Source organism: Phocoena sinus, chromosome 6 (assembly GCF_008692025.1).
Source record: "Phocoena sinus isolate mPhoSin1 chromosome 6, mPhoSin1.pri, whole genome shotgun sequence".
Lineage (NCBI taxonomy): Eukaryota > Metazoa > Chordata > Mammalia > Artiodactyla > Phocoenidae > Phocoena > Phocoena sinus.
In genome coordinates, this window is record NC_045768.1 from 113,034,585 (window position 1) to 113,057,772 (window position 23,188).

The window sequence follows — 23,188 nt, forward strand, 5'->3', positions numbered from 1 at the left end:
GATACCTCATTGTAGTTTTGACCTGCATTTCTCTAATAATTAGTGATGTTGAGCAGCTTTTCATGTGCCTCTTGGCCATCTGTATGTCTCTGGAGAAATGTCTGTTTAGGTCTTCTGCCCAGTTTTTGATTGGGTTGTTTGTTTTTTTAATATTGAGCTGCACGAGATGTTTATATAGTTTGGAGATTAATCCTTTGTCCGTTGATTCATTTGCAAATATTTTCTCCCCTTCTGAGGGTTGTTTTTTCATCTTGTTTATGGTTTCCTTTGCTGTGCAAAGGCTTTTAAGTTTCATTAGGTCCCATTTGTTTACTTTTATTTTTATTTCCATTTCTCTAGGAGATGGGTCAAAAAAGATCTTGCTGTGATTTATGTCAAAGAGTGTTCTTCCTATGTTTTCCTCTAAGAGTTTTATAGTGTCCAGTCTTACATTTAGGTCTTTAATCCATTTTTAGTTTATTTTTGTGTATGGTGTTATGGAGTGTTCTAATTTCATTCTTATACACGTAGCTGTCCAGTTTTCCCAGCACCACTTATTGAAGAGGCTGTCATTTCTGCATTGTATAGTCTTGCCTCCTTTATCAAAGATAAGGTGACCATAGGTGCGTGGGGTTATCTCTGGGCTTTCCATTCTGTTCCATTGATCTATACGTCTGTTTTTGTGCCAGTACCATACTGTCTTGATGACTGTAGCTTGTAGTCTAGTCTGAAGTCCAGGAGCCTGATTCCTCCAGCTCCATTTTTTCCCCTCAAGACTGCTTTGGCTATTCGGGGACTTTTGTGTCTCCATAGAAATTTTAAGATATTTTGTTCTACTTCTGTAAAAAATGCCATTGGTAATTTGATAGGGATTCCATTGAATCTGTAGATTGCTTTGGATAGTATAGTCATTTTCACAATATTGATTCTTCCAATCCAAGAACATGGTATATCTCTCCATCTGTTTTCTGTCATCTTTGATTTGTTTCTTCAGTGTCTTATAGTTTTCTGAGTACAGGTCTTTTACCTCCTTAGGTAGGTTTATTCCTAGGTATTTTATTCTTTTTGTTGCAGTGGTGAAGGGGATTGTTTCCTTAATTTCCCTTTCTGATCTTTCATTATTAGTGTCTAGGAATGCAAGAGATTTCTGTGCATTAATTTTCTATCCTGCAACTTTACCAAATTCATTTATTAGTTCTTGGAGTTTTCTGGTGGCATCTTTAGGATTCTCTGTGTATAGTATCATGTCATCTGCAAACAGTGACAGTTTTACTTCTTCTTTTCCAATTTGTATTCCTTCTAATTCTTTTTCTTCTCTGATTGCCGTGGCTAGGATTTCTAAACTCTGTTGAATAATAGCAATGAGAGTGGACATCCTTGTCTTTTTCTTGATCTTAGAGGAAACGCTTTCAGTTTTTCACCATTGAAATGATGTTGGCTGTGGATTTGTCCTATATGGCCTTTATTATTTCGAGGTAGTTTCCCTCTATGCCCACTTTCTGGAGAGTATTTATCATAACCTGGTGTTGAATTTTATCAGAAGCTTGTTCTGCATCTATTGAGATGATCATATCATTTTTCTTCTTCGGTTTGTTAATATGGTGTATCACATTGATTGATTTACTCATATTGAAGAATCCTTGCATCCCTGGGATAAACCCCACTTGATCATGGTGTATGATCCTTTTAATGTGCTGTTGGATTCTGTTTGCTAGTATTTTGTTGAGGATTTTTGCATCTATATTCCTCAGTGATATTGGTCTGTAATTTTCTTTTTTTGTAGTATCTTTGCCTAGTTTTGGTATCAGGGTGATGGTGGCCTCATAGAATGAGTTAGGGAGTGTTCCTTCCTCCCCAGTTTTTTGGAAGAGTTTGAGAAGAATGGGTGTTAGCTCTTCTCTAAATGTTTGATAGAATTCACCTGTGAAGTCATCTGGTACTGGACTTTTGTTTGTTGGAAGATTTTAAATCACAGTTTCAATTTTATTACTTGTGATCGGTCTGTTCATGTTTTCTGTTTCTTCCTGGTTCAGTCTTGGAAGGTTATACCTTTCTAAGAATTTGTCCATTTCTTCCAGGTCGTCCATTTTATTGGCAAAGAGTTGCTTGTAGTAGTCTCTTAGGATGCTTTGTACTTCTGTGGTGTCTGTTGTAACTTCTCCTTTTTCATTTCTAATGTTATTGATTTGAGTCTTCTCCCTCTTCTTCTTGATGAGTCTGGCTAATGGTTTATCAATTTTGTGTATCTTCTCAAAGAACCAGCTTTTAGTTTTATTGATCTTTGCTATTGTTTTCTTTGTTTCTGTTTCATTTATTTCTGCTCTGATCTTTATGATTTCTTTCCTTCTACGAACTTTGGGTTCTGTTTGTTCTTCTTTCTCCATTTCCTTTAGGTGTATGTTAGATTGTTTATTTGAGATGTTTGTTGAGGTAGGCTTGTATTGCTATAAACTTCCCTCTTAGAACTGCTTTTGCGGCATCCCATAGGTTTTGGATTGTCGTGTTTTCATTGTCATTTGTCTCTAGGTATTTTTTGATTTCCTCTTTGATTTCTTCAGTGATTTCTTGGTTATTTAGTAATGTATTGTTTAGCCTCTGTGTGTTTGTGTTTTTTACATTTTTTTTCCCTGTAATTCATTTCTAATCTCATAGCATTGTGGTCTGAAGAGATGCTTGATATGACTTCAATTTTCTTAAATTTACTGAGGGTTGATTTGTGACCCAAGATGTGATCTGTCCTGGAGAATGTTCCATGCACACTTGAGAAGAAAGTGTAATCTGCTGTTTTTGGATGGAATGTCATATAAATATCAATTAAATCTATCAGGTCTGTTATGTCATTTAAAGCTTGTGTTTTCTTATTAATTTTCTCCCTGGATGATCTGTCCTTTGGTGTAAGTGAGGTGTTAAAGTCCCCCACTATTATTGTGTTACTGTTGATTTCCTCTTTTATAGCTGTTAACAGTTGCTTTATGTATTAAGGTGCTCCTGTGTTGGGTGCATATATATTTATAATTGTTATATCTTCCTCTTGGATTGATCCCTTGATCATTATGTAGTGTCCTTCCTTGTCACTTGTAACATTCTTTATTTTAAAGTCTATTTTGTCTGATATCAGTATTGCTACTCCAGCTTTCTTTTGATTCCCACTTGCACGGAATATCCTTTTCCATCCCCTCACTTTCAGTCTGTATGTGTCCCTAGGTCTGAAGGGGGTCTCTTGTAGGCAGCATATATATGGGTCTTGTTTTTGTATCCATTCAGCCAGTCTGTGTCTTTTGGTTGGAGCATTTAATCCATTCATATTTAAGGTAATTATCAACATGTATGTTCCTATTACCATTCTCTTAATTGTTTTGGGTTTGTTTTTGTAGTTCCTTTTCTTATCTTGTGTTTCCCACTTAGAGAAGTTCCTTTAGCATTTGTTGTAGAGCTGGTTTGGTGGTGCTGAATTCTCTTAGCTCTTGTTTGTCTGTAAAGGTTTTGATTTCTCCATTTTATCTGAATGAGACGCTTGTTGGGTATAGTAATCTTGGTTGTATGTTCTTCCCTTTCATCACTTTAAGTATATCGTGCCACTCCCTTCTGGCTTGTAGAGTTTCTGCTGAGAAACCAGATGTTAACCTTATAGGAGTTCCCTTGTATATTATTTGTCATTTTTCCTCTGTTGCTTTTAATAACTTTGCTTTGTCTTTAATTTTTGTCAATTTGATTACTATGTGTCTCAGCCTGTTTCTCCTTAGCTTTATCCTGCCTGGGGACTCTGCACTTCCTGGACTTGCATGGCTATTTCCTTTCCCACGTTAGGGAAGTTTTCAACTATAATCTCTTCAAATACTTTCTCGGGTCCTCTCTCTCTCTTCTCCTTCTGGGACCCCTATAATGCGAATGTTGGTGCATTTAATGTTGTCCCAGAGGTCTCTTAGCTTGTCTTCATTTCTTTTCATTCTTTTTTCTTTATTATGTTCCACGGCAGTGAATTCCACCATTCTGTCTTCCAGGTGATTTATCCGTTCTGCTGCCTCAGTTATTCTGCTATTGATTGCTTCTAGTGTATTTTTCATTTCAGTTATTGTATTGTTCATCTCTGTTTGTTTGTTCTCTAATTCTTCTAGTTCTTTTTGTTAAACATTTCTGGCATCTTCTCAATCTTTGCCTCCATTCTTTTTCCGAGGTCCTGGATCCTCTTCAGTATCATCATTCTGAATTCTTTTTCTGGAAGGTTGCCTATCTCCACTTCATTTAGTTGTTTTTCTGGGGTTTTATCTCGTTCCTTCATCTGGTACATAGCCCTCTGCCTTTTCATCTTGTCTGACTTTCTGTGAATGTGGTTTTCGTTCCACAGGCTGCAGTGTTGTAGTTCTTGCTTCTGCTGTCTGCCCTCTGGTGGGTGAGGCTATCTAAGAGGCTTGTGCAAGTTTCCTGATGGGAGGGACTGGTGGTGTGTAGAGCTGGGTGTTGCTCTGGTGGGCACAGCTCAGTAAAACTTTAATCTGCTTGTCTGCTGTTGCGTGGGGCTGGGTTCCCTCCCTGTTGGTTGTTTGGCCCATGGCAACCCAACACTGGAGCCTTCCCGGGCTCTTCGGTGGGGCTAATGGCAGACTCCAGGAGGGCTCACGCCAAGGAGTACTTCCCAGAACTTCTGCTGCCGGTGTCCTTGTCCCCACGGTGAGCCACAGCCACCCCCTGCCTCTGCAGGTGACCCTCCAACACTAGCAGGTAGGTCTGGTTCAGTTTCCTATGGGGCCACTCCTCCTTCCCCTGGGTCCCAGTGTGTGTGTGTGTGCCCTCCAAGAGAGGAGTCTCTGTTTCCCCCAGTCCTGTCGAAGTCCTGCAATCAAATCCCACTAGCCTTCAAAGTCTGATTCTCTAGGAATTCCTCCTCCTGTTGCCGCACCTGCAGGTTGGGAAGCCTGACGTGGGGCTCAGAACCTTCATTCCAGTGGGTGGACTTCTGTGGTATAAGTGTTCTCCAGTCTCTGAGTCACCCACCCAGTGGTTATGGGATTTGATTTTACTGGGATTGCGCCCCTCCTCCTGTCTCATTGTGGCCTCTCCTTTGCCTTTGGATGTGGGTATCTTTTTTGGTTAGTTCCAGTGTCTTCCTGTCAATGATGGTTCAGCAGTTAGTTGTGATTCTGGTGCTCTCGAAAGAGGGAGTGAGAGCACGTCCTTCTAGTCGGCCATCTTGAACCAGTCTGTCAGGGAAACGTTTGACACGGAATCTTTGGTATTAGAATCAGAAAGTGATGGCTCAAATCTGCCTTTTAAAAAAAACAAAAATAAATCTTGTTAACTTACTTGGCTGCGCCGGGTCTGAGTTGTGGCATGTGGGATCTTCGCTGGGACATGCAGGATCTCTTAGTTGCGGCATGCAGGATCTTTTAGTTGTGCATTTCCTCCAAAATCATTGCCTGTTGAAGTGACTCAGCGTCAGCGGCTCACATTTTAGGTGTTTACTTGTGCTGAAATGATGCAGCTTAGTGAGAATTCAGCACATGGTTGTGACATCCCTGCTCAACTCCAGTTTAAAATCATCCCTGGAGCTGCAGCACCAAGCTTCCCCGCCCCAGGTGGCTGGGTCTTCGGGTCCCTGTGACAGTCACCGGGGCCCTTTTTATTCCCTCGACCTCCTGATGGCTGAAGTCAGACCTTCCAGGCTGGGTCTCAGGACAAGGTATTTACAGACTAAGGAGAAAGGCAACATGTGGCCCAGGAATGTTCTCGAGACGATCCTAGTGGGGCGGCTGCCTGTGATTCTCCATGAGCCTGGGCCCCTGCTGATGTGGGAGGACCTCCAGGGTGGGGTTCATAGTGTTCGGGGCTGCATACAGCGGGAGAACATGCAGAAATCTTTCTCACTAATCGAAGGTCATGCTGAGGCTGAGAGGAAATATTTAGTCTTAGTTCCTTGGAAGGAAGGAATGTATCAGCCTTTAAACAGGACATGATACAGACATACATCACCTTTGAGGTCAGAATCTTCTGTCATCAGAATGAGTGTGTGTGTGTGTGTGTGTGTGTGTGTGTGTGTGTGTGTGTGTGTGTGTTGGCTTCCCAAGACTCGCTTTGAGATCTGGCAAAAGAATGTTTAGTCCAGGTCACACGTTCCCTTTACCTCGTCGTACCTGAGAAGCCTGAGCAGCATTGCTAGTACCTTAATCCATAAAGTAAATGTGACATGTGTTTTGTTTCAAGAGAAATACAGTGAAGGACTGAACCCTGAAGAGAGGGATGTCTTGGTGTCCTTGTCGTGGACTCGAAACAGGGACTTGCTGGCAGAGAGATGGGTCTCAGTTATTTAACTATAGTGTCACAGCTCCTATTAGGGGTAATACCTGCCTGTTTCAGGATAATCATATGTGATTCATTGTTGTGGTTTATCGTTAGGCAAATATAGTCACTTCACAGATTCATGGCTGGGCTTCGGGCTTCCGGAACAAACGAGGTTAATTATTGGATAAGGTATATGATAGATGTTAGTCCAAGGACCCACGGCCCTGGGCTAAGAAGCAGAATACGTGCCAAACTAATAAGTTATGCACTCTACATCTCACCGGTTTCCCCAGAATGAACTACAAGTGTCACCTAATTGTGTTTGATTCCAGACTGTGCCTGTTTTGACCGTGCAACAGGGAACTTCTGGAGTGTCTGAGTCGGTATCTGTTTTGAATCGTTTGGGTCCAGGATAGATAAATATACATCAATAGACGATTAAAAACATGCCTAGGGCTTCCCTGGTGGCGCAGCGGTTGAGAGTCCACCTGCCGTTGCAGGGGACACGGGTTCGTGCCCCTGTCCGGGAAGATCCCACATGCCGCGGAGCAGCTGGGCCCGTGAGCCATGGCCGCTGAGCCTGCGCGTCCGGAGCCTGTGCTCCACAACGGGAGAGGCCGCAACAGTGAGAGGCCCGCGTACCACCAAAAAAAAAGCATGCCTAAAGATAAACTATAAAATCCAAGTTCAGAAACCCTTTGAATAGTCAGAGGAAATTGTTGGCATCTTGTAACTGGCCTGCATTTCTACACTTCACTTTTCTATCACAGTTAGGTGCAGTTATCGCTGAGCGCCTTGCCTAGGTGTGGGGAGAGAGCTGTTCCTGTTATCGTCAGGTGCCTGCCTTCTGAGTTCAGCACTCCTTTCTGCTCTTCCTCCACACCCTGGTTCCCCCTACCCTGTCCTTGAATTTGTAGATAATTCCTCTGTGTCCTTGAATTTGTAGATAATAATTCCTCCACAGAGGGAGCGAGGGTGGGAGGTTAGGAGGTGGCCAAATTGATCCTAACTGTTCCTCATACAAAGAACCTCACCTTCTCACCTTCTCCCTTCCTATTTCCTGTTGTTTTCCAACAAGCAGTATGAGAAACTCCTATAGGTAGAGTCTGTAGTTCTCTGGCACCCAGTACCTTCCACATCTATCATAAGCTTTCAGGCAACCGGAGTTGTTATTTTTTTCTATGCCTGCTGTAGTGTGGTTTGATGAAACATGCACATTTTAAGACAACAAATTGATCATTTCCCTTGCTCAGATTATTCTCTATTTGGATAAATCTGCCACTGAAGTATCAAGTTTCATGTTCGGGAATGAACGGACAGGGTGGGAGGCTTGCCTCTGCCCATCTGGACGAGAGAAGGGTTTCACAGGCCGGGCACTAGGGTGGTCTGTTCATACACGTTCACAAGAGACGGAAATGCGCTAGATTTCCCAAACCAGTGTTTCCTACTCTCGGGAAAGTACACTGGCTGAATTATTAGAAGCAGGGTACTTGGGGACACCAGGCACCACTCTTCTCAGATGTTCCTTCAGGAAGCAGAGGAATGTGGCAGCATCTACAAGAGGCTTCCTGCCAGGCTCCCCAGACCAGCGGGAGGAGGGGCTGCAGGTCCCCGACGGCACCCACGGCTCCGGCCAGCCTCCCGAAGGATGGTCCTTGGAGCAGAGGACCTGGAATAACGGGGGCCTCTGCTGTCTCATCCCACAGGTCCCTGGAGACCCTGGTCGCTTTGGTGCTCACAAATTTCTCCTTTTTTAAAAAGATACAAAGCGATATGGGCAGTGAGAGGCCCGTGTACCGCAAAAAATAAATAAATAAAAAATACAAAGCGATAATACACCCTTAAAAGGAAACCACGCGCTAAGTTGCCACATCTCTCAGGAGAGGCCTCTGGCTTGCTTGGGGACGCGAGTGCTTTTATGCAGAAAGATCGTCCTGCTACTCAGAACTCCCCCGAGGCCGGGCCGGGACCCTTCTCTCTCTACAGGACGGTCTAGGGAGGTGGAGGGTTTTCAGAAAGGCTCAGACCCAAGACCTGGAAGGCAAAGCTAGGATCACGTTTCCCGGGGTCCTGTGACCTGCGGGTACACAGGCAGACTAAGGAGTAATCCCTAGCAAAGATTAATTCAGATTAAGAACCTCAGTCCCAGGGCAACGATCCATTCCAGGCCAGAGGCGGGTAGAATTCTTATCTATTACAGTGCTTTCAGTGTGCATTCTCCATCTGTGTGAGGCCTGGTTTCAACCTGATGGGTCTGTGATTTATTTGCAAGCGAAACCAAATCGTTGCTTATTCACACCCAGCCTCTGAATCTCCACAGAGTTAGCTTGTAACGGTAAGTGACGTAGTTCATTGTAGCTTCTCAATTATTTATGTTTCCATCAACCGAGGTCATACCAGGACTACTTCAATCTCAATATGAGAAACCCAGGCGAACAATTACAATTTAATTGATTTACTCCAGTTTTTATGTTGATCCTAAAGTACTTTATCTTCTGAAAAGTATTAAAACTCTCCAATGAGCATATATATTCTGTAGAGCCACGCTCAACAGGCAGGCTAGAAAATCAGGTGCTACATTAAGGAATTCTCTAGTAAGAGCAAGTATTTTCCATACTGTTTATTTTTTCTCTAGGATGTGGAATCACACAGTATGATTTGGTATTAAGAGTACAGCCTCTTGGGCTCGAGTTCACGTCTAGCTCAACTGCTTCCAAACTGGCGCCCTGGGGAGGTGGCTTAGTGGACCTGTGCCTCAGTTTCCCCATCCTGTAAAATGGGCCGGTGCTGGTAGCTCCTCCCCGAGTTGTGAGGATTAGGCGAGCTAACGCCGTCACCGTCTGGCGAGGTCGGCGTTCGCCTGTGGGCGCCGTCGACAGCGGCAGACATGGTGGGAGATGTGCCTCAGCGACGTGCGGGGCAGTGGCTGCAGGGAGTGGAGGGCCGGCTGACTCTGTCCTCTTCCTCCTGCAGGAAAGTGGCAGATGCACGACGGCCTCCTGAACATCACCAAGGTGTCCTTCACGGACCGAGGTCGATACACATGTGTGGCGGCCAACGTCCACCGGCACCCCGTGAACAACACGGTGACGCTGAGGGTGGTCTTCACGTCGGGGGACATGGGCGTGTACTACATGGTGGTGTGCCTGGTGGCCTTCGCCGTGGTGCTGGCCCTCAACATCACCCGCCTCTGCATGATGAGTAGCCACCTGAAGAAGACCGAGAAGGCCATCAACGAGTTCTTCCGCACAGAGGGCGCCGAGAAGCTGCAGAAGGCTTTCGAGATCGCCAAGCGCATCCCCATCATCACGTCGGCCAAGACGTTGGAGCTGGCCAAGGTCACACAGTTCAAGACCATGGAGTTCGCCCGCTACATCGAGGAGCTGGCCCGCAGCGTGCCGCTGCCCCCGCTCATCATGAACTGCAGGACCATCGTGGAGGAGCTCATGGAGGTGGTAGGGCTGGAGGAGCAGGGCCAGAACTTCGTGCGCCACGCGCCTGAGGGCCAGGAGGCGACCACCGGGGACGAGGTCTACACCATCCCCGACGCCCTGCAGCGAAGCGAGTCCCCCACCGCTGACTCAGACGCCTCGTCGCTGCACGAGCAGCCCCAGCAGATCGCCATCGAGGTGTCCGTGCACCCCCAGACCCGGAGGGAGCCCACGGATGACCGGGACGGGGGGCCCCTCGAGGCCAGAGACGAGGAGGACACCGAGCCCTCGGCCGAGCACTCCCCCGAGTCCGCGGCGCCTTCCACCGAGGTCACGTCCGCGGCGCTGACCTCCGAGGAGCCCACGCCTGTCGAGGTACCGGACCGTGTCCTGCCCCCAGGTCTCCTGGAAGCCACAGAGCCGGCCGGGGCGTGCGACAGCAATGCCCGCGTCGTCTATGAAAGCCATGTCTAACAACGCCCCCCCGAGAAGCTATGCACACCCCGAGAATCAGGGCCGCCCCCCCACCCCCAGGGCCAGACGCAGTCCGCCCTCGCCGCTAAGCCTTACCGGAGACGCCTGTCCCGTAGGTAGGAGGAGCCAGGCCCCTTCAGAAGGGAGCGCCTGCGTGCATGCTGTGTGCCCGGACCGCGCCCCGCGATGGAGGATGCAAGCAGCGGCAGGGTGCAGAGCCGGCGACCTTGGGCAGGTGTCTGTGCGCGCGGCATGAATCTCAGAGGCTCTTCTCTGCCAGATACCTTAATCACTGATGCCCTTTTGGTGTGAGAGACTATGAGGTCAAGAGCCCTGTCCAATGCACACTGCAGTGCTTTTCCTTTAAAAAGTTATAGGTCTGCTACGAGAGCAACTGCACGTCCGTGGGTCTGTTGCACTTTCTTCTCAGTTTTAACCCCCCTTCACTCTTCCCCTATAACCGAGTCGTTGTGATACGAATGCTAATCGTTCCTTCTGGTTTCGTCCCCTTTGCCACTTTGTCCTTATTTCTCTCCCCCCACCCCCTCAAACCCCCCGCCAAACTTTTACCTCAGAGGCTTTGGTGTCCGGGCTGATACCCACAAGTCATCTGTAATGTTCCAAAGCAGTTACCAGCCTCGTGATTTTTGTCATTTCCCAGGCCTGTCTCCATCCATCGCTTTTCTGTTTGTTTGTTTCCAATGAAGCTACTGTTGTGAAACTGAGAGAAAAAAAAAAAAAACCTTGCCCAGGATAGCACTTTAATAGCCAAATAAAAATGTGTTGCCTGTCCGATTCTGAGAGCCTTTAGGTGAGCTCAGCTGAGATGGCAGGGAGACTGTAAACTTGAATTTACCCAAACTGTCCATGAAAAATGCTGTTTTTACGTTTAAGTAACGTCATCCTCCAAACACGGCTGCTGCTTGATCTGGAACGCATGTTGCTTCCAGAGACAGAGGCATCTGAGGAATCCATGTAGGTGTAGAATGTGGGCCGCCAGGGGCCGTCCGGTGACCCAGACACTTGGTTTGGGGCAGCAAGTGTGAGGGTCCGTGGGATCGCCTAGCCAGGCCCACTTCCCTGAACTGCAGGGCTAACTTGTCCGTCCTTGAAGGGGAGAGTGAAAGGTTCGGGTGATGGCATCAAATTTCACGCCAGAATTCTTGAATTAATTTTGTCCCACAAGAAAGCAGTTGTATGTGCGGCAGAATGATGTTATAGAAACGACAAAACTAGTCACCCAAAGGCTAGCATCTCGTCTGATGGTGCCAGTAAGCACCACAGGCTTTGAGCAGGTGGGGCCTCCGTTCCTTCCCTGGCAGAGGGACAGACCAGACGGGCTCGAGCTCCATCTAGATGGTCCCCTCTCCCGCAGAATCACCTGGCCCTCCTCCACAATTACTCGAAAGATTTTTCACTTTCCTCTCTGGTTCCTCTCATCTTCTTAATGCTGAAAGTTAGTATTGATGCGAATCAAGAGGAACGGTTTCAAAAGCTCAAAACCCAAAATCATTAGGGCAGCGTCTGCAGTTTAGATGTCATCGTGGAAGAATGAGAGGTATTCGTTCATTTCCATTGATGAGCAGGGGAGCCATAACCTTGAAGTCGTCTTGAGGGTCACGGCCACATCATGGTTTCCATGGAGGTTCCAACCTGGGCCACATGGATCGTGAGAGCATCCGTGATGTTTAGTCCTCACTCTCACTCTCTGGATAAGTGACCTTCGGCACCCCCCTGGGTTTAATCTTTCTCATCTGACAAACACGGAGGTGAGACTTGATGGGTCCCCAGATCCCATCTGGCTCAGACATTGTAGAGTTTTATGGAAAGTTTGTGATGGCCCCCCTTGCAGGAGACAAGCAGTCTTGGGAGCAAACATGGGCACGTGAGGTTAGATACTCTTGCCGCCAACCTTCACAGCAAAAGCATCTAAATCTGTAGCTGAGGGCAGAGGGTTTGGCTTCAGGGGTTTCTCTATGTATAGATAACTGGTGTGACAGGCAGTCTAAGACTCAGTTGGATCAGAGTCCTCTTGGCCTCAAATGACCCATTGCCATCAGGTAGGAGTGTCTTGGGTGGTCACATAAAAAGTGAGTCGTGAACAGTCCAGAGAGACCTTGACCTCCCACTTGCACTCTCTGGACGAGGGTTTTCTGTATTGGGGTTGCAGGAGAGTTTTATCTCCACCTCGTAGAATTTTCCACTTGTCATGGAGGTCAGCACATTCTTACCATGGATCTGTACGCCCAAAGCAGCAGCAGGGACCCACACTCATTTTGTGATAACTGCATGAACTTTTTCCCATTCTGTCGAGTTCTCCCTCCACCAAAACCCATGTGCACATTTCCACGTGGAAATTACAGGAAAAGGCATCTATCTCTCCCATCTAGGCACTGATTAGGGATAGAAAGTTAAAGACGGGCAGATTTTTTATGGAGCAGGAGCAGAAACGTGTGACCAAAGAATGTTTTCAGGTTGGTTTTAGCTTCTTTAGACCGGCGAGATTATATAGATTTTTCAAAACCTTTCCCCTCTTTAAGGCATCCGAAAGCTCTTGGTAGAATAACAGCCAACCAAAGAGGAGGCTGGCTTACGACGAAGATTTCTCTGTCCAGAAAGGCTACACTCTTCCTGTTCATCCTGTAGCTTCTTTACAGAATAGGAAAGCTCTCCTGCTAGAATATGGAACAGAGATGACCTCGTGACTTTGGGCTGATTTTTCAAAGGTAAACTGTTCAGCTTCATAGAAATCCATAAAAGTATGGCTGCTTGTGAGCGTGTGTGTGTGTGTATGCACACATGCACACGTCAGACTCATTTGGGCAATTTTAACAGCTTAGCACTAAATCCCAAGCCATGTCCTTTGGGTCTTAGGTCATTATTCTCAAAAGTAAGCAGTTTCTGGTTTCTGAGTCATCTGGTCATATCTCTAGCGATTTTTTTTCTTGAAGTTCTGAAAATGATTCAGATATGTGTGCATATTTAATTCACTTAGATGATCTGTAAACTTGGATGGTATTTATTCTAAATGGGAAAAAATTTTATACTGCAAATCTATGTAATTTATAATGGTTTTGTTTTATATATTATATTTTCATATTTTTAGGGCACATCTATTCTCATCTTTTTGTATATCATGCTTGACAAGAAGAAATAGTAATACTTGACTAAATCTCTAGGAACCAAATGTGACATCTATAATGTATAGAAATCGCTCTGAAAATAACTGAATGTCCTTACCCATCCTGAGCATTATTGTACTGTGTCATTACACCCGGAACGATGGCTGGTGAGCGTTTCTTTTTTCAAAACCAAGCCAAAAGGCCTGGCCTCCCACACAGTGGAGTCTGGAATCCTTCCCTTCTTTATCCTTTTCGTTGTGTGTTTCATTTTTAATTGTAGACATCCCGTGTTGCTCAGACTTCCTTTGAAGGGCAAATGTGAGATAAGAAAGCAACTTGATTGAAAGACTTGGCTTGAAGGATGGCTGTGTAACTTATTCACTGGGCTGGTAACATTTCTCATCTAATGGTTGGATTGTTCTTTATTGGTGATCTCAGAGCTGTTCAGCTGTTTCGCTCGTGAAGAAAATGTTAGGCAGAAAGAATGTTTGCAAGATTTGGACAGACAGCCTCTAAATGTAATGCAGCCAACACAAACCAGCTGAGCCTTAGAAACCCCAGTCTCAGCCAGCGGACGAGCCGTTTCAAAAGGCAGATCAGACTCCTGTGTGTGCAGGTTGAATTTCAGTGTTGTACCAGTGCTAAAACTCTTCAAGGGCAGCCCCTGTGGTTCTGTGAACAGGGGTTTCCTCCCAGTGTTTCATTGGGTAAGAAAATGGAGCATTTACCTTATCTTTCAGATACTCTACTTTATACCCAGCGCAGTTCAGCGACTACTTCCCTGTACCTGTCTTCACGTACCCTTTTGGCAGTCCCTTTAGATCATAATCCTGGTTTCTGTTCTTGCTTTTTAAGCTAATTCATTGGTACTCTTTACATAGCCAGCAAATCTCATTGTATATTCACAGACGCGTTTTGAACACCTGTTACCTTCACGGTATTAGTCATTTTTACATTCACCTATTCATTTAAAAATCCTTTAGTAGGGCTTCCCTGGTGGCGCAGTGGTTGAGAGTCTGCCTGCCAGTGCAGGGGACACGGGTTCGGGCCCTGGTCTGGGAGGATCCCACATGCCGCGGAGCAACTAGGCCCATGAGCCACAACTACTGAGCCTGCGCGTCTGGAGCCTGTGCTCCGCAACGGGAGAGGCCGCAATAGTGAGAGGCCCACGCACCGCAATGAAGAGTGGCCCCTGCTTGCCGCAGCTAGAGAAAGCCCTCGCACAGAAACGAAGACCCAACACAGCCAAAAATAAATAAATAAATTTATAAAAAAAAAAAAAAAATCCTTTAGTAGATAACGGAGTTCATCTTCCTAATGACCCTTAGGGTTAAACCAGTGATTAACAAGGTTTGAATTAAACAAATCAGTGGTGGGGAAAAAATAGAAAAAAACAATTGCTTCTTATGCTTTCTGAAGGACTGAGTGTCTGTTATACAAGAAAATGTTGTATGAGGGTGATAATGATCTTTCACTGAGATATTTTAGAAATGTTATTTTTAAGGGGACTAATGCTTAGAATACCACGGTCGAAACTGAAGCTCACAGAGAATGTAAAAACAGAAAGCAAATAGTTCTAAGAATATTCTGGCATAAATTATTTTTATTTAACGAGGAATTAAAACCTTCAGTGTATCTCTCAGACACCCAGCACCGCTCACAGAAGATGCTGGCACTTAACGTTTGATGTGCTGCTCCTCTGGTTCTGGAATTTCTTTGTTAAAGCCAGGAAATAAGATGGAAAAATGTATCTGGGCAGAAATGTCAAACTGTTGATTTGTGAGCTATAAATGTTCACCTTTTAAGAATAATTTAAAGGTATAAACAAATGACTAATATTTAAATTGTTATAGCAGCAAAAAAGCAAAAAAACATGTGAGCCATCCTGTATTTTGGTTGTTGCTTTAATAAAGGACTTGCACAGGTGTGCTGAGCGTGTCGTGTCCCAGCTCAAGGCTGTGTGAGTGTGGCCTGATTTACTCTTTGCAGTGGTAAGAAATCTTTAGTCAATCCTCACCCCTACCTTTTGCATCTGTGTAACATCTTGGGGAAAAGGGAAAAATGAAGTAATTGTTACGTGAATCTACAAACTTTATCCAAATTCAAAAATCCTAACTCTGGCCTGACAAACGGGATAGCCATTTATTTTTTATAAATGGCTATCTATACGAAGAAATAATTTTAAACATGTAACATCAAGCTTATTGTAGAAAATCCACAAAGACCAGGAAACTCCCCTACGCAGAACATTCCATGGGAGAAGGCATTAGTCATAGATCCAACACGAAACACCTAGACAGAACCCAGTCCAGACCAAATCCAAGAATATGCTAAGGAGGTGCCCTTTGAAAACTTTGAAAGCTGGATTCCTCTCAGATAGGATGAGGTCATGTAAACAAAACAAGAAAGGACAAGACCAAATGGGAAAGAAAATCAGTGTTTTGCTGTAGATCTGGAGAGGCCAACGAAATTATTGAATGGGTTACCAGATAAACTGTAACTAAGATCCAGAGGTTCTGTCAAGCAAAAAAAAAAGGTGTAAGAGAACTATGGTGGCATTCATGGAAAAATGAACAATTGTGCCACCAGGGAAGAGAAGATAGGAAAGTTTTGTCCTAACTGCGTAATTTTGACTGGTACATATCTTCAGACCCAGAACAAACAGCTGCCAATTTTTTCTTCTTTTTACAGGTTTTGGAATAGTGCACTCTCATGGGCCTTAATCACAGGAGCCTAGGTAAGGCTTAATATTAATCTGAGTGATTTTCAAAGCGTGTAGTCACAGAGCTGGAAACTAAGTGTCAGGTTTTCTGATTTCCCTGTCTTTTCGGCAGAGTCCCTAACACGCAGGGGTTCCGCTCTGCTTGAACATCTCTGCTGTAGCAGAGCCCGTGACCCCGTTTAGGACATGCTCCGGTGTTGGTAGGTTTTAAGCGCTGAGTCAGAAATCTTAAAAATGGTTCCACACTGGTCCTTGTTGAGCATCTGGAGCTGAAAGCGTGAGTTTGTCCTGCCACAATAAAAGTTTCCTTTACTGTCAACCCCAAATGAAAATTATAAGTGTATTCATGTCAAAGAGACGATTACCAAAAAACGTGGGTGCTCCTGGCACCACTACGTGAATTACACGCCATGTGGCAGAGACCCTTTTGAGTTTAAATGGTTTCTGCCAACGGTGTTGGAGGCAGAAGTAGGCGAATCAGGTGCTCCCCCAACCCCGGAGATGCCCTGATGCTACAGCTCATTAAGTAAAGGATGGTTCAACTGCCAGAAAAATGAAAGAACCAGCAAATTAAGTGCCTCCATAGATTAGTATGTTTTGGAAGGACCATTAGAGATGACACACTGAAAGAAGTGTATGTATGTGTTAAGTGGCTTATTGAGGTATTTTTCAATAATAGGTGAATCAGAGCCAGCACCAATTGCATTTAACTGTTGGGTAAAATAAAGACGCCAAGAGTAAAATAAGAATTTTCCTAAGATATTAACTCATATTAACTAAACTAAAAAATATGAATGAAGGTTGATGCATAGCAATATGAATTTTTCAAGAAGTGAATTTCTCACTACCAATAGCGTAGGTTTTCTTATAATGGACTCATGTTTTAAAGCTCATTATGGAATGGGAATTCACATGAATCATGCAAAAAAAAATTACCTGCGCATAGAACTAGCGAGATTGAGGGTCTTTCTGTTGTTCACTTTTCATGCCGTACAGCGTCTGTTTCCTGAAAGTTTTCATGATTCTTATGAAGCTCACATGCGTTGGAGACCCTGATGTGATCGGCGTCTCTGATTTTTAGGTCTGATGGATTATTACTTCTGCTGTGGCATACTTCTTCCACCCAGCCGTTTGATGAGGTGAATAAAGTTGTCCCAAAGCTTTAAAAATATTCCTAGTTCTAAACCTCAAGGTCTTTATATGAAGTAGGAAAGAAAGGACAAGTTTGTCTGAAGAAAAGAGGTAAACTTCTTCCATACCAGCTGTGCAGATAGCCCTCACTGACAGATGATGTCTCCTGTCTTTCCTGCTAGCATTACCTCACCTGTTGGGCCAGTGGACCAAGCTATTATGCATGAAGTAAGATGCTTGATTACAGTTAGAGACTGAGAAAATTCATCCACCATGTAGCAGACACTTGAACTTACAAGAGTTACATTTTAATATTGGCTCCACTTGAGATTATTCTAAAGCTGAAACATTACAAAAATTAAGACCTGGCACCATATTTGTAGAAATGTCTTCATCTAATGAAGAAGAAATTTTGAAAGTGTTAAGACCTGAGAAATTATAGAAAATTTAAATACATTTGTAGGAAAAAGAAAGATGACAGCTCATATGGGAAGTCTGGGATCAGTTTTTTTGTGTGTTCAGAATACAACTTTCCTAACTTTTTGTCATTATAGTAGTTACTGAGATACACTAGTGATATTTCTGAAACCCTGCCAGATCCTGAAAAAAAAAAAAACCCAAGTTTTTTAAAAAATATATGCAGATAAATAGTTAGATATCATCTAACTATTTCATGTTACCTTCTCTCATCCCATCATGGATTTGAGGTGATTGAGTTAAACATATTTTACTCTCTGTGCATCCTTTGACAATAGTAATTGCTGTGTTTCATACAAGTTCACTAACTCAATAACCAGACTATTAATCAGACATTTTATTCCCAATCATTTTGAATCCATGAGAGATTTTCAGTATGACTATAAAAGCAGAACAGCTGGATGATCTAGAAATGCTTTTCTTTATCTGTAGCTAAAAATAGAAGGTTTTCTGCTGTAATACAAGAATAAGATGATTATGCCATACTCACAAACAGACTGAATGTTTGTGTCTCCTCGAAAACCGTATATTGAAATCCTAAACCCCAATGTGATGGTATTGGGTGGTGGGGCCTCTGGAAGGTGATGGGCTCATGAGGGTGGAATGGGGTTAGTGTCCTTATAAAAGAGGCCCAGAGCACTCCGAAGACACAGCGGGAAGATAGCCATCTCTGAACCAGGAAGCCGGCCTCACCAGGCCTTGAATCTTCCAGAGCCTTGGTTATGGACTTGCCAGCCTCCAGAACTCTGAGAAATACTTTTTTTAAGATACCAGTCTATGGTAATTAGACCTTTTATTTTGAGAGTTCTAGATTCCCACGTGGTTGTAAGAAATACTACAGAGATCCCACGTACACTTGACCAGTTCCCCCGGTGGTTATCTCTCACAAAAGCATCGCACACCATCGCAATCAGGGCATCAATACTGATAGAGTTCTCCAGTCTTAACCAGGTCACCCCAGTTTTCCACACACTCATTTGTGTGTGAGCATTTAGTTCTGTGAAATTTTACCACACATGTAGGTCTGTGCATCCACCCCCACCAGCAAGGTGCAGAACATTGCATGAGTACAAGGACCCCTGAGTTGCCCTTTCACAAGCACACCTCCCTCCCTCCCACCCCAGAACATATATATATATTTTTTTACATCGGTAAACTCAACTAGATAACGGAAGCTTCTCTGGAACCAACTGTAATAACTATGTTTTACCAATAGAAATATATGGAAATTTGTCAGTTTCTTGATGTCTGAATTCCTGTTGCTTTAAAAGGACTTGTACGATGAAGACAGGTGTGGTTTCTGAAACACAAAGGGAAGACAGCCAGACATTTGAAATCCTAGAACACCCTTCAGAAGGAGGAACGTGAGGCAGGTGTCTTGGAGGAGGAACTCTGGGATGCCCAGTTCACACCTTGCGCTCTAGAGCAGCCGGAAGATGCAGAGCACAGAACAAAGGCGTGGTTGCTCCATGCCTTGAGAAGTCTCAAAGAGAAAGTACAAATGTACAACATCTAGGGACAGTCCAGAAGTTCCAAAACTAAGGCACAGAGTGGTAACAAGTCATGGGTAAAGGCTCAGACAACCCCTGTGATGCTGGGGATCTCGATAGCCTTGTTTTCCGCTCCCTTGGGTAAGACGGGACGGGCAGGTAAGTGCCAGCCCCTAGGTCGCGATGAGGTACCTGGCACTTCTGACGTTATATTAAGAAAGCATCTCAAGTGTTGAACTTAAGACAGCCGGCCACAGTGGTGAGGAAAAGATCCTCTGCCCGACGCAGGAAGGCACAGGAGGCAGATTCCAGAACAGGGGCATCTGAGGAGTCTCGAAGGGTCCTCATTTGGAGCCGCTGGAAAGGCACCGTGAAAGGATTCTTCCAAGTAATATTGTTCTACCGTGCAAATGCCCTGGACTCGTAATCACATTTGGCTTCCACCAGGCATTATGGGTACAGAGCGTGGGTTGGTTTGCTCCTATGACTCTAACAACCAGCTGAAATCCGAGTGCCCAGGACCCAGGAGTGTTGAGGAGGGTACGGAACTTCCAGGAGACCAGCCCTGGCCGGAGGTCCTGAGCAGCCTGAAGCTGGACGCTGACCTCTTGGAAGCAGGAGAAAACTGAAAAACAGCTCTCCTTCATGCTGTTAGCCAGGGGCAGCTGTGCCCAGGTAAAAGTGAATTTTTAAAATATGGAAAATGGTAAATGCATTAGCTTGTGTGAATCAGTCATTAAAATTACAGAAAATTGGGCTTCCCTGGTGGCACGGTGGTTGAGAGTCCGCCTGCCGATGCAGGGGACATGGGTTCGTGCCTCGGTCCGGGAAGATCCCACATGCCGCGGAGCGGCTGGGCCTGTGAGCCATGGCCGCTGAGCCTGTGCGTCCAGAGCCTGTGCTCCGCAACGGGAGAGGCCACAACAGTGAGAGGCCCGTGTACAGCAAAAAAAAAAAAAAAAAAAAAATTATACTCATTATCTAATTTCCAGCCAAGAAACCCCTCCAGTTTTGGTCCTGGTTGTCTCCTCGGTGACACGAACCTCAACGGCTGAAGCATTTTGTGCTAAGCTAATCAGTAGGGTCCTGTTACAAAACTCAGGTTATTAAACCATTACTAAGAAATGATTCCCAGTGATAGTGGAGGGCAGACTTTCCGTTAAACAGCAACATTGAAGCCTCTTTCAAATATTTATTTTGAGTGTGCTACATTAGGATACTTTGTCTCCATCAGTTCAAAAATGTGTCTCCATCAAGTTCAAGAATGTTTTTGTCATAATTGCCACGTCAGTAAAGTTGCTGTTCTGTATTTCCCACTCGAAACTCAGGACTAAGCACGAGATGTGCACACCATGCACTGACTATGAGGTTCAGATTTATTCTGTACCACCTAAGTTTTGCTCTGTTTCCTCCGCATAGGCAGTATTTCACAGCCTTACAAAACTGTATATGCTCATTCATCAGCAGTGGGATGTAACATTTCCTGTCATTTTTCATATCAAACAGTATTTAGGTAAAGCTGGGTAAACCCTTAAGTCTTTTTGTCATTGTTGTTGAATTGTAATAGTTTTTTATTATATTCTAGATACAAGTCCCCTATCAGATATATGATTGCATAAACCCTTAAGTCTTTTCTTTGGTTTCCCCTTCATAACAAGACACACCCTTCTTCTTCCCTGTCTTACCGGCAGGGTAGCCTAACAGATGATCCCATGTTCTAAGCAAAAAAGTCATTTTCCCAAGAGCATAAGAGAATCTACAGCTACCAGACCGTGAGCTCTGTGCAGACAGCAATCATGTCCGTATCCCCACAATGCTTCCTACAGAAGCGTAAAGATTACTAGCCTTTAGTAAATGTTAATTAAATGAAAACAAATCTTCTAGCTAATTAGTATTTATTGATATTGGATTAAATGTCTTCATTCATAGGGCCCAGTGAAGGGTAAAAAGTACACTTTGAAGAATCTCTTGGAACCTAAAACCATACTTGAACAGACTCCCCCCATCACAGGATGGGGTAGGTTTCTTTTTCAAGGAGTAGATTATAACTCTTCTCTTTTTGTCGAACTTTAACCTAATATATTTTTTTAAAGAGCCGTTTAAAAGTCTTCCGTCCACTCTGGTGGTGTCTTGGTGAGACAGCTTTCCACAATTAGAAACCTGCAGTGAATTCAACAGAAAGGAATAGTGACACTGGAATCACCTCTATGTCATTTCATGTTGTATTCTCTGAGGGCACTTTTCAGATCCTGAAAGGTTGAGCAGAATAAAAACCGCATCCTTTCTGCAGCTCAGATGCTGGTGGGGACGGTCCATGCATCCCGGGGACAAGTCAGTGCTTAACCACCCAGGCTGCCCTGGCCCCCTTCTAAGTTTCTTTTACCTCAAAAGAAACAACAAAGTTCTAGTGGAGAATCCCCTTCCTCGAGCCCAAGCTGCCCTCTCCTTAAATCTTCACCAGGGCAGACCAGCCCCAGTGGAAAATGAACCCACACACAGCTGATGGGTTTAAATGTTCCTGAACAACCAGGGGTGTGTACCCCCCTGAATTGCTTTCAGGGCACAGCAGGGCAGCACTGCCCACGGGCCTCATTGTAGGAGCAGGAAAACCGGTCTCGTTAAGTGAGGGAATTATTTCAGGATTGAGGAGAGACAGGATGTGACATAACAGGCATGTCACCCCGACTCACACGTGTGCTGCCGCTGAGCTGCGTGCTGTGGCATCGCCCACGAGGGCTTCTTGGTGCAGCCGGTGCCCGGGGTTTGTGAAGGGCCACCGCTCACCGCCCTCCTGGGGAGATGAAGGCCCTCTGCAGCTGCAGCCTCGTCTCAAGGGGTCACCGTCATTTCCTCCCCAGCTTCCCCTCCATCTTGGTCTTGTCATGGGACCTCAGCCCCCGGTGGGCAGGGAGCACCTGTGTTTTCCTCCTGTCTTGAAGTCAGGTGCTTCCTGGGGAGGGGCTGGGCTCAGGCTCACACAGGAGGCCCCAGCATGCAGCCCAGGAGGTGGAGGCTTTCACCGGCTCTCGTGTTTCCATCTTGGGGACCTCTGGTCCCCTCCGGCCACTCTTGGTCACCATGTACCGCTACTAAGGCACATAAACACGTCCAAACAGCGACTGCTTCCAGTGCTGTGAGTTACCTCCCCCCGCCCCGGTGCTCACCAGGCTCTTTGAAAGATCAGCCTGCCTACTTGCTCAATTCCACCTTTCCTTCCAAACTTCACAGGGGATCCGGCCAAGCTGCCCTCCACTAGGGCTGATTCCTCCTTACTGTCCTAGGCCGGGCCGCACAAACCCAGCCTCCCCTCTTCCCCAGCCTCCCTCCACTGACCAGCCCCGGCCCTGGCCCTGGCCCCGGCACCACCATCAGAGCATCATCATCACTGTTCACCCTTGACCTCGGGAACTGTGCAGACCCTTCTGAGAGGCCTCGAGCTGTTGGGCCCTGAACTGCTTCCCTGTATAGCAAACTGCTGAGGTGCCATGAGCCCGACTTTCCCATCACGCCACACACGTGCACACACACACACACGCCCCAGCACCCCCTGCAACCAGAGGCAGACAAGGAGGAAGAAGAGCTTCTTCCAGGGCTGTGATCCCTCCTGGTCCCTCTCAGAAACAGTAACTACGGAAGATCAAGGGGATGCTCTTCCAATAGCAGAACCACATCAACACGTGGCACACACGCGGTCTTGCCATGGGGGGACTGAGATCTGACCTATAAGAACCCCTGTCACCACCTCCATGGCATCTACCTGGACAGAAACGCACCTGCCACCAGGTCATCCAGGTCTCTGTCTTGGTCCTAACACCACCCTCCCATCCGAACGTTGAGTAACCATCCAGAGGCAGTAACGGGGGAACATTTCCACTGGGGTCCACGGCGGCCACTCTGTCCCACTCCCCTGTGGAGCCTCGTTCTGTAATCGCTGCTGCCCAGACCGGAGAAGGGCCCAGACCCAGAGCTCTGTCCACTGCCCCGGCATCCGGCAGGGTGACTGGGCGCCTACTTGCTTATGTAACATCAGCCCTGCCCAACCTCGCTGTAAATCCTCTTTCCTGGCATCTGCAGTCACAAGAGGCT

General features: G+C 45.5%; 1 protein-coding gene across 4 annotated transcripts in view; it reads left to right on the forward strand.

Moving 5' to 3' along the window:
* MFAP3L (microfibril associated protein 3 like) overlaps positions 1-23,188 on the forward strand; it is a 68,585-nt gene that overhangs the window by 28,450 nt on the left and 16,947 nt on the right. For 2 of the 4 annotated variants that reach the window (XM_032635509.1, XM_032635508.1), the window contains exon 3: positions 9,229-15,225. In XM_032635509.1, coding sequence (XP_032491400.1) covers positions 9,229-10,160 — 932 coding nt within the window. In that variant the 3' untranslated portion in view covers positions 10,161-15,225. Of the gene's footprint in view, positions 1-9,228; positions 15,226-15,973; positions 16,020-17,317; positions 17,375-23,188 lie in introns of those variants that run through there. The other 2 variants (XM_032635512.1, XM_032635511.1) reach the window with 2 other exon arrangements.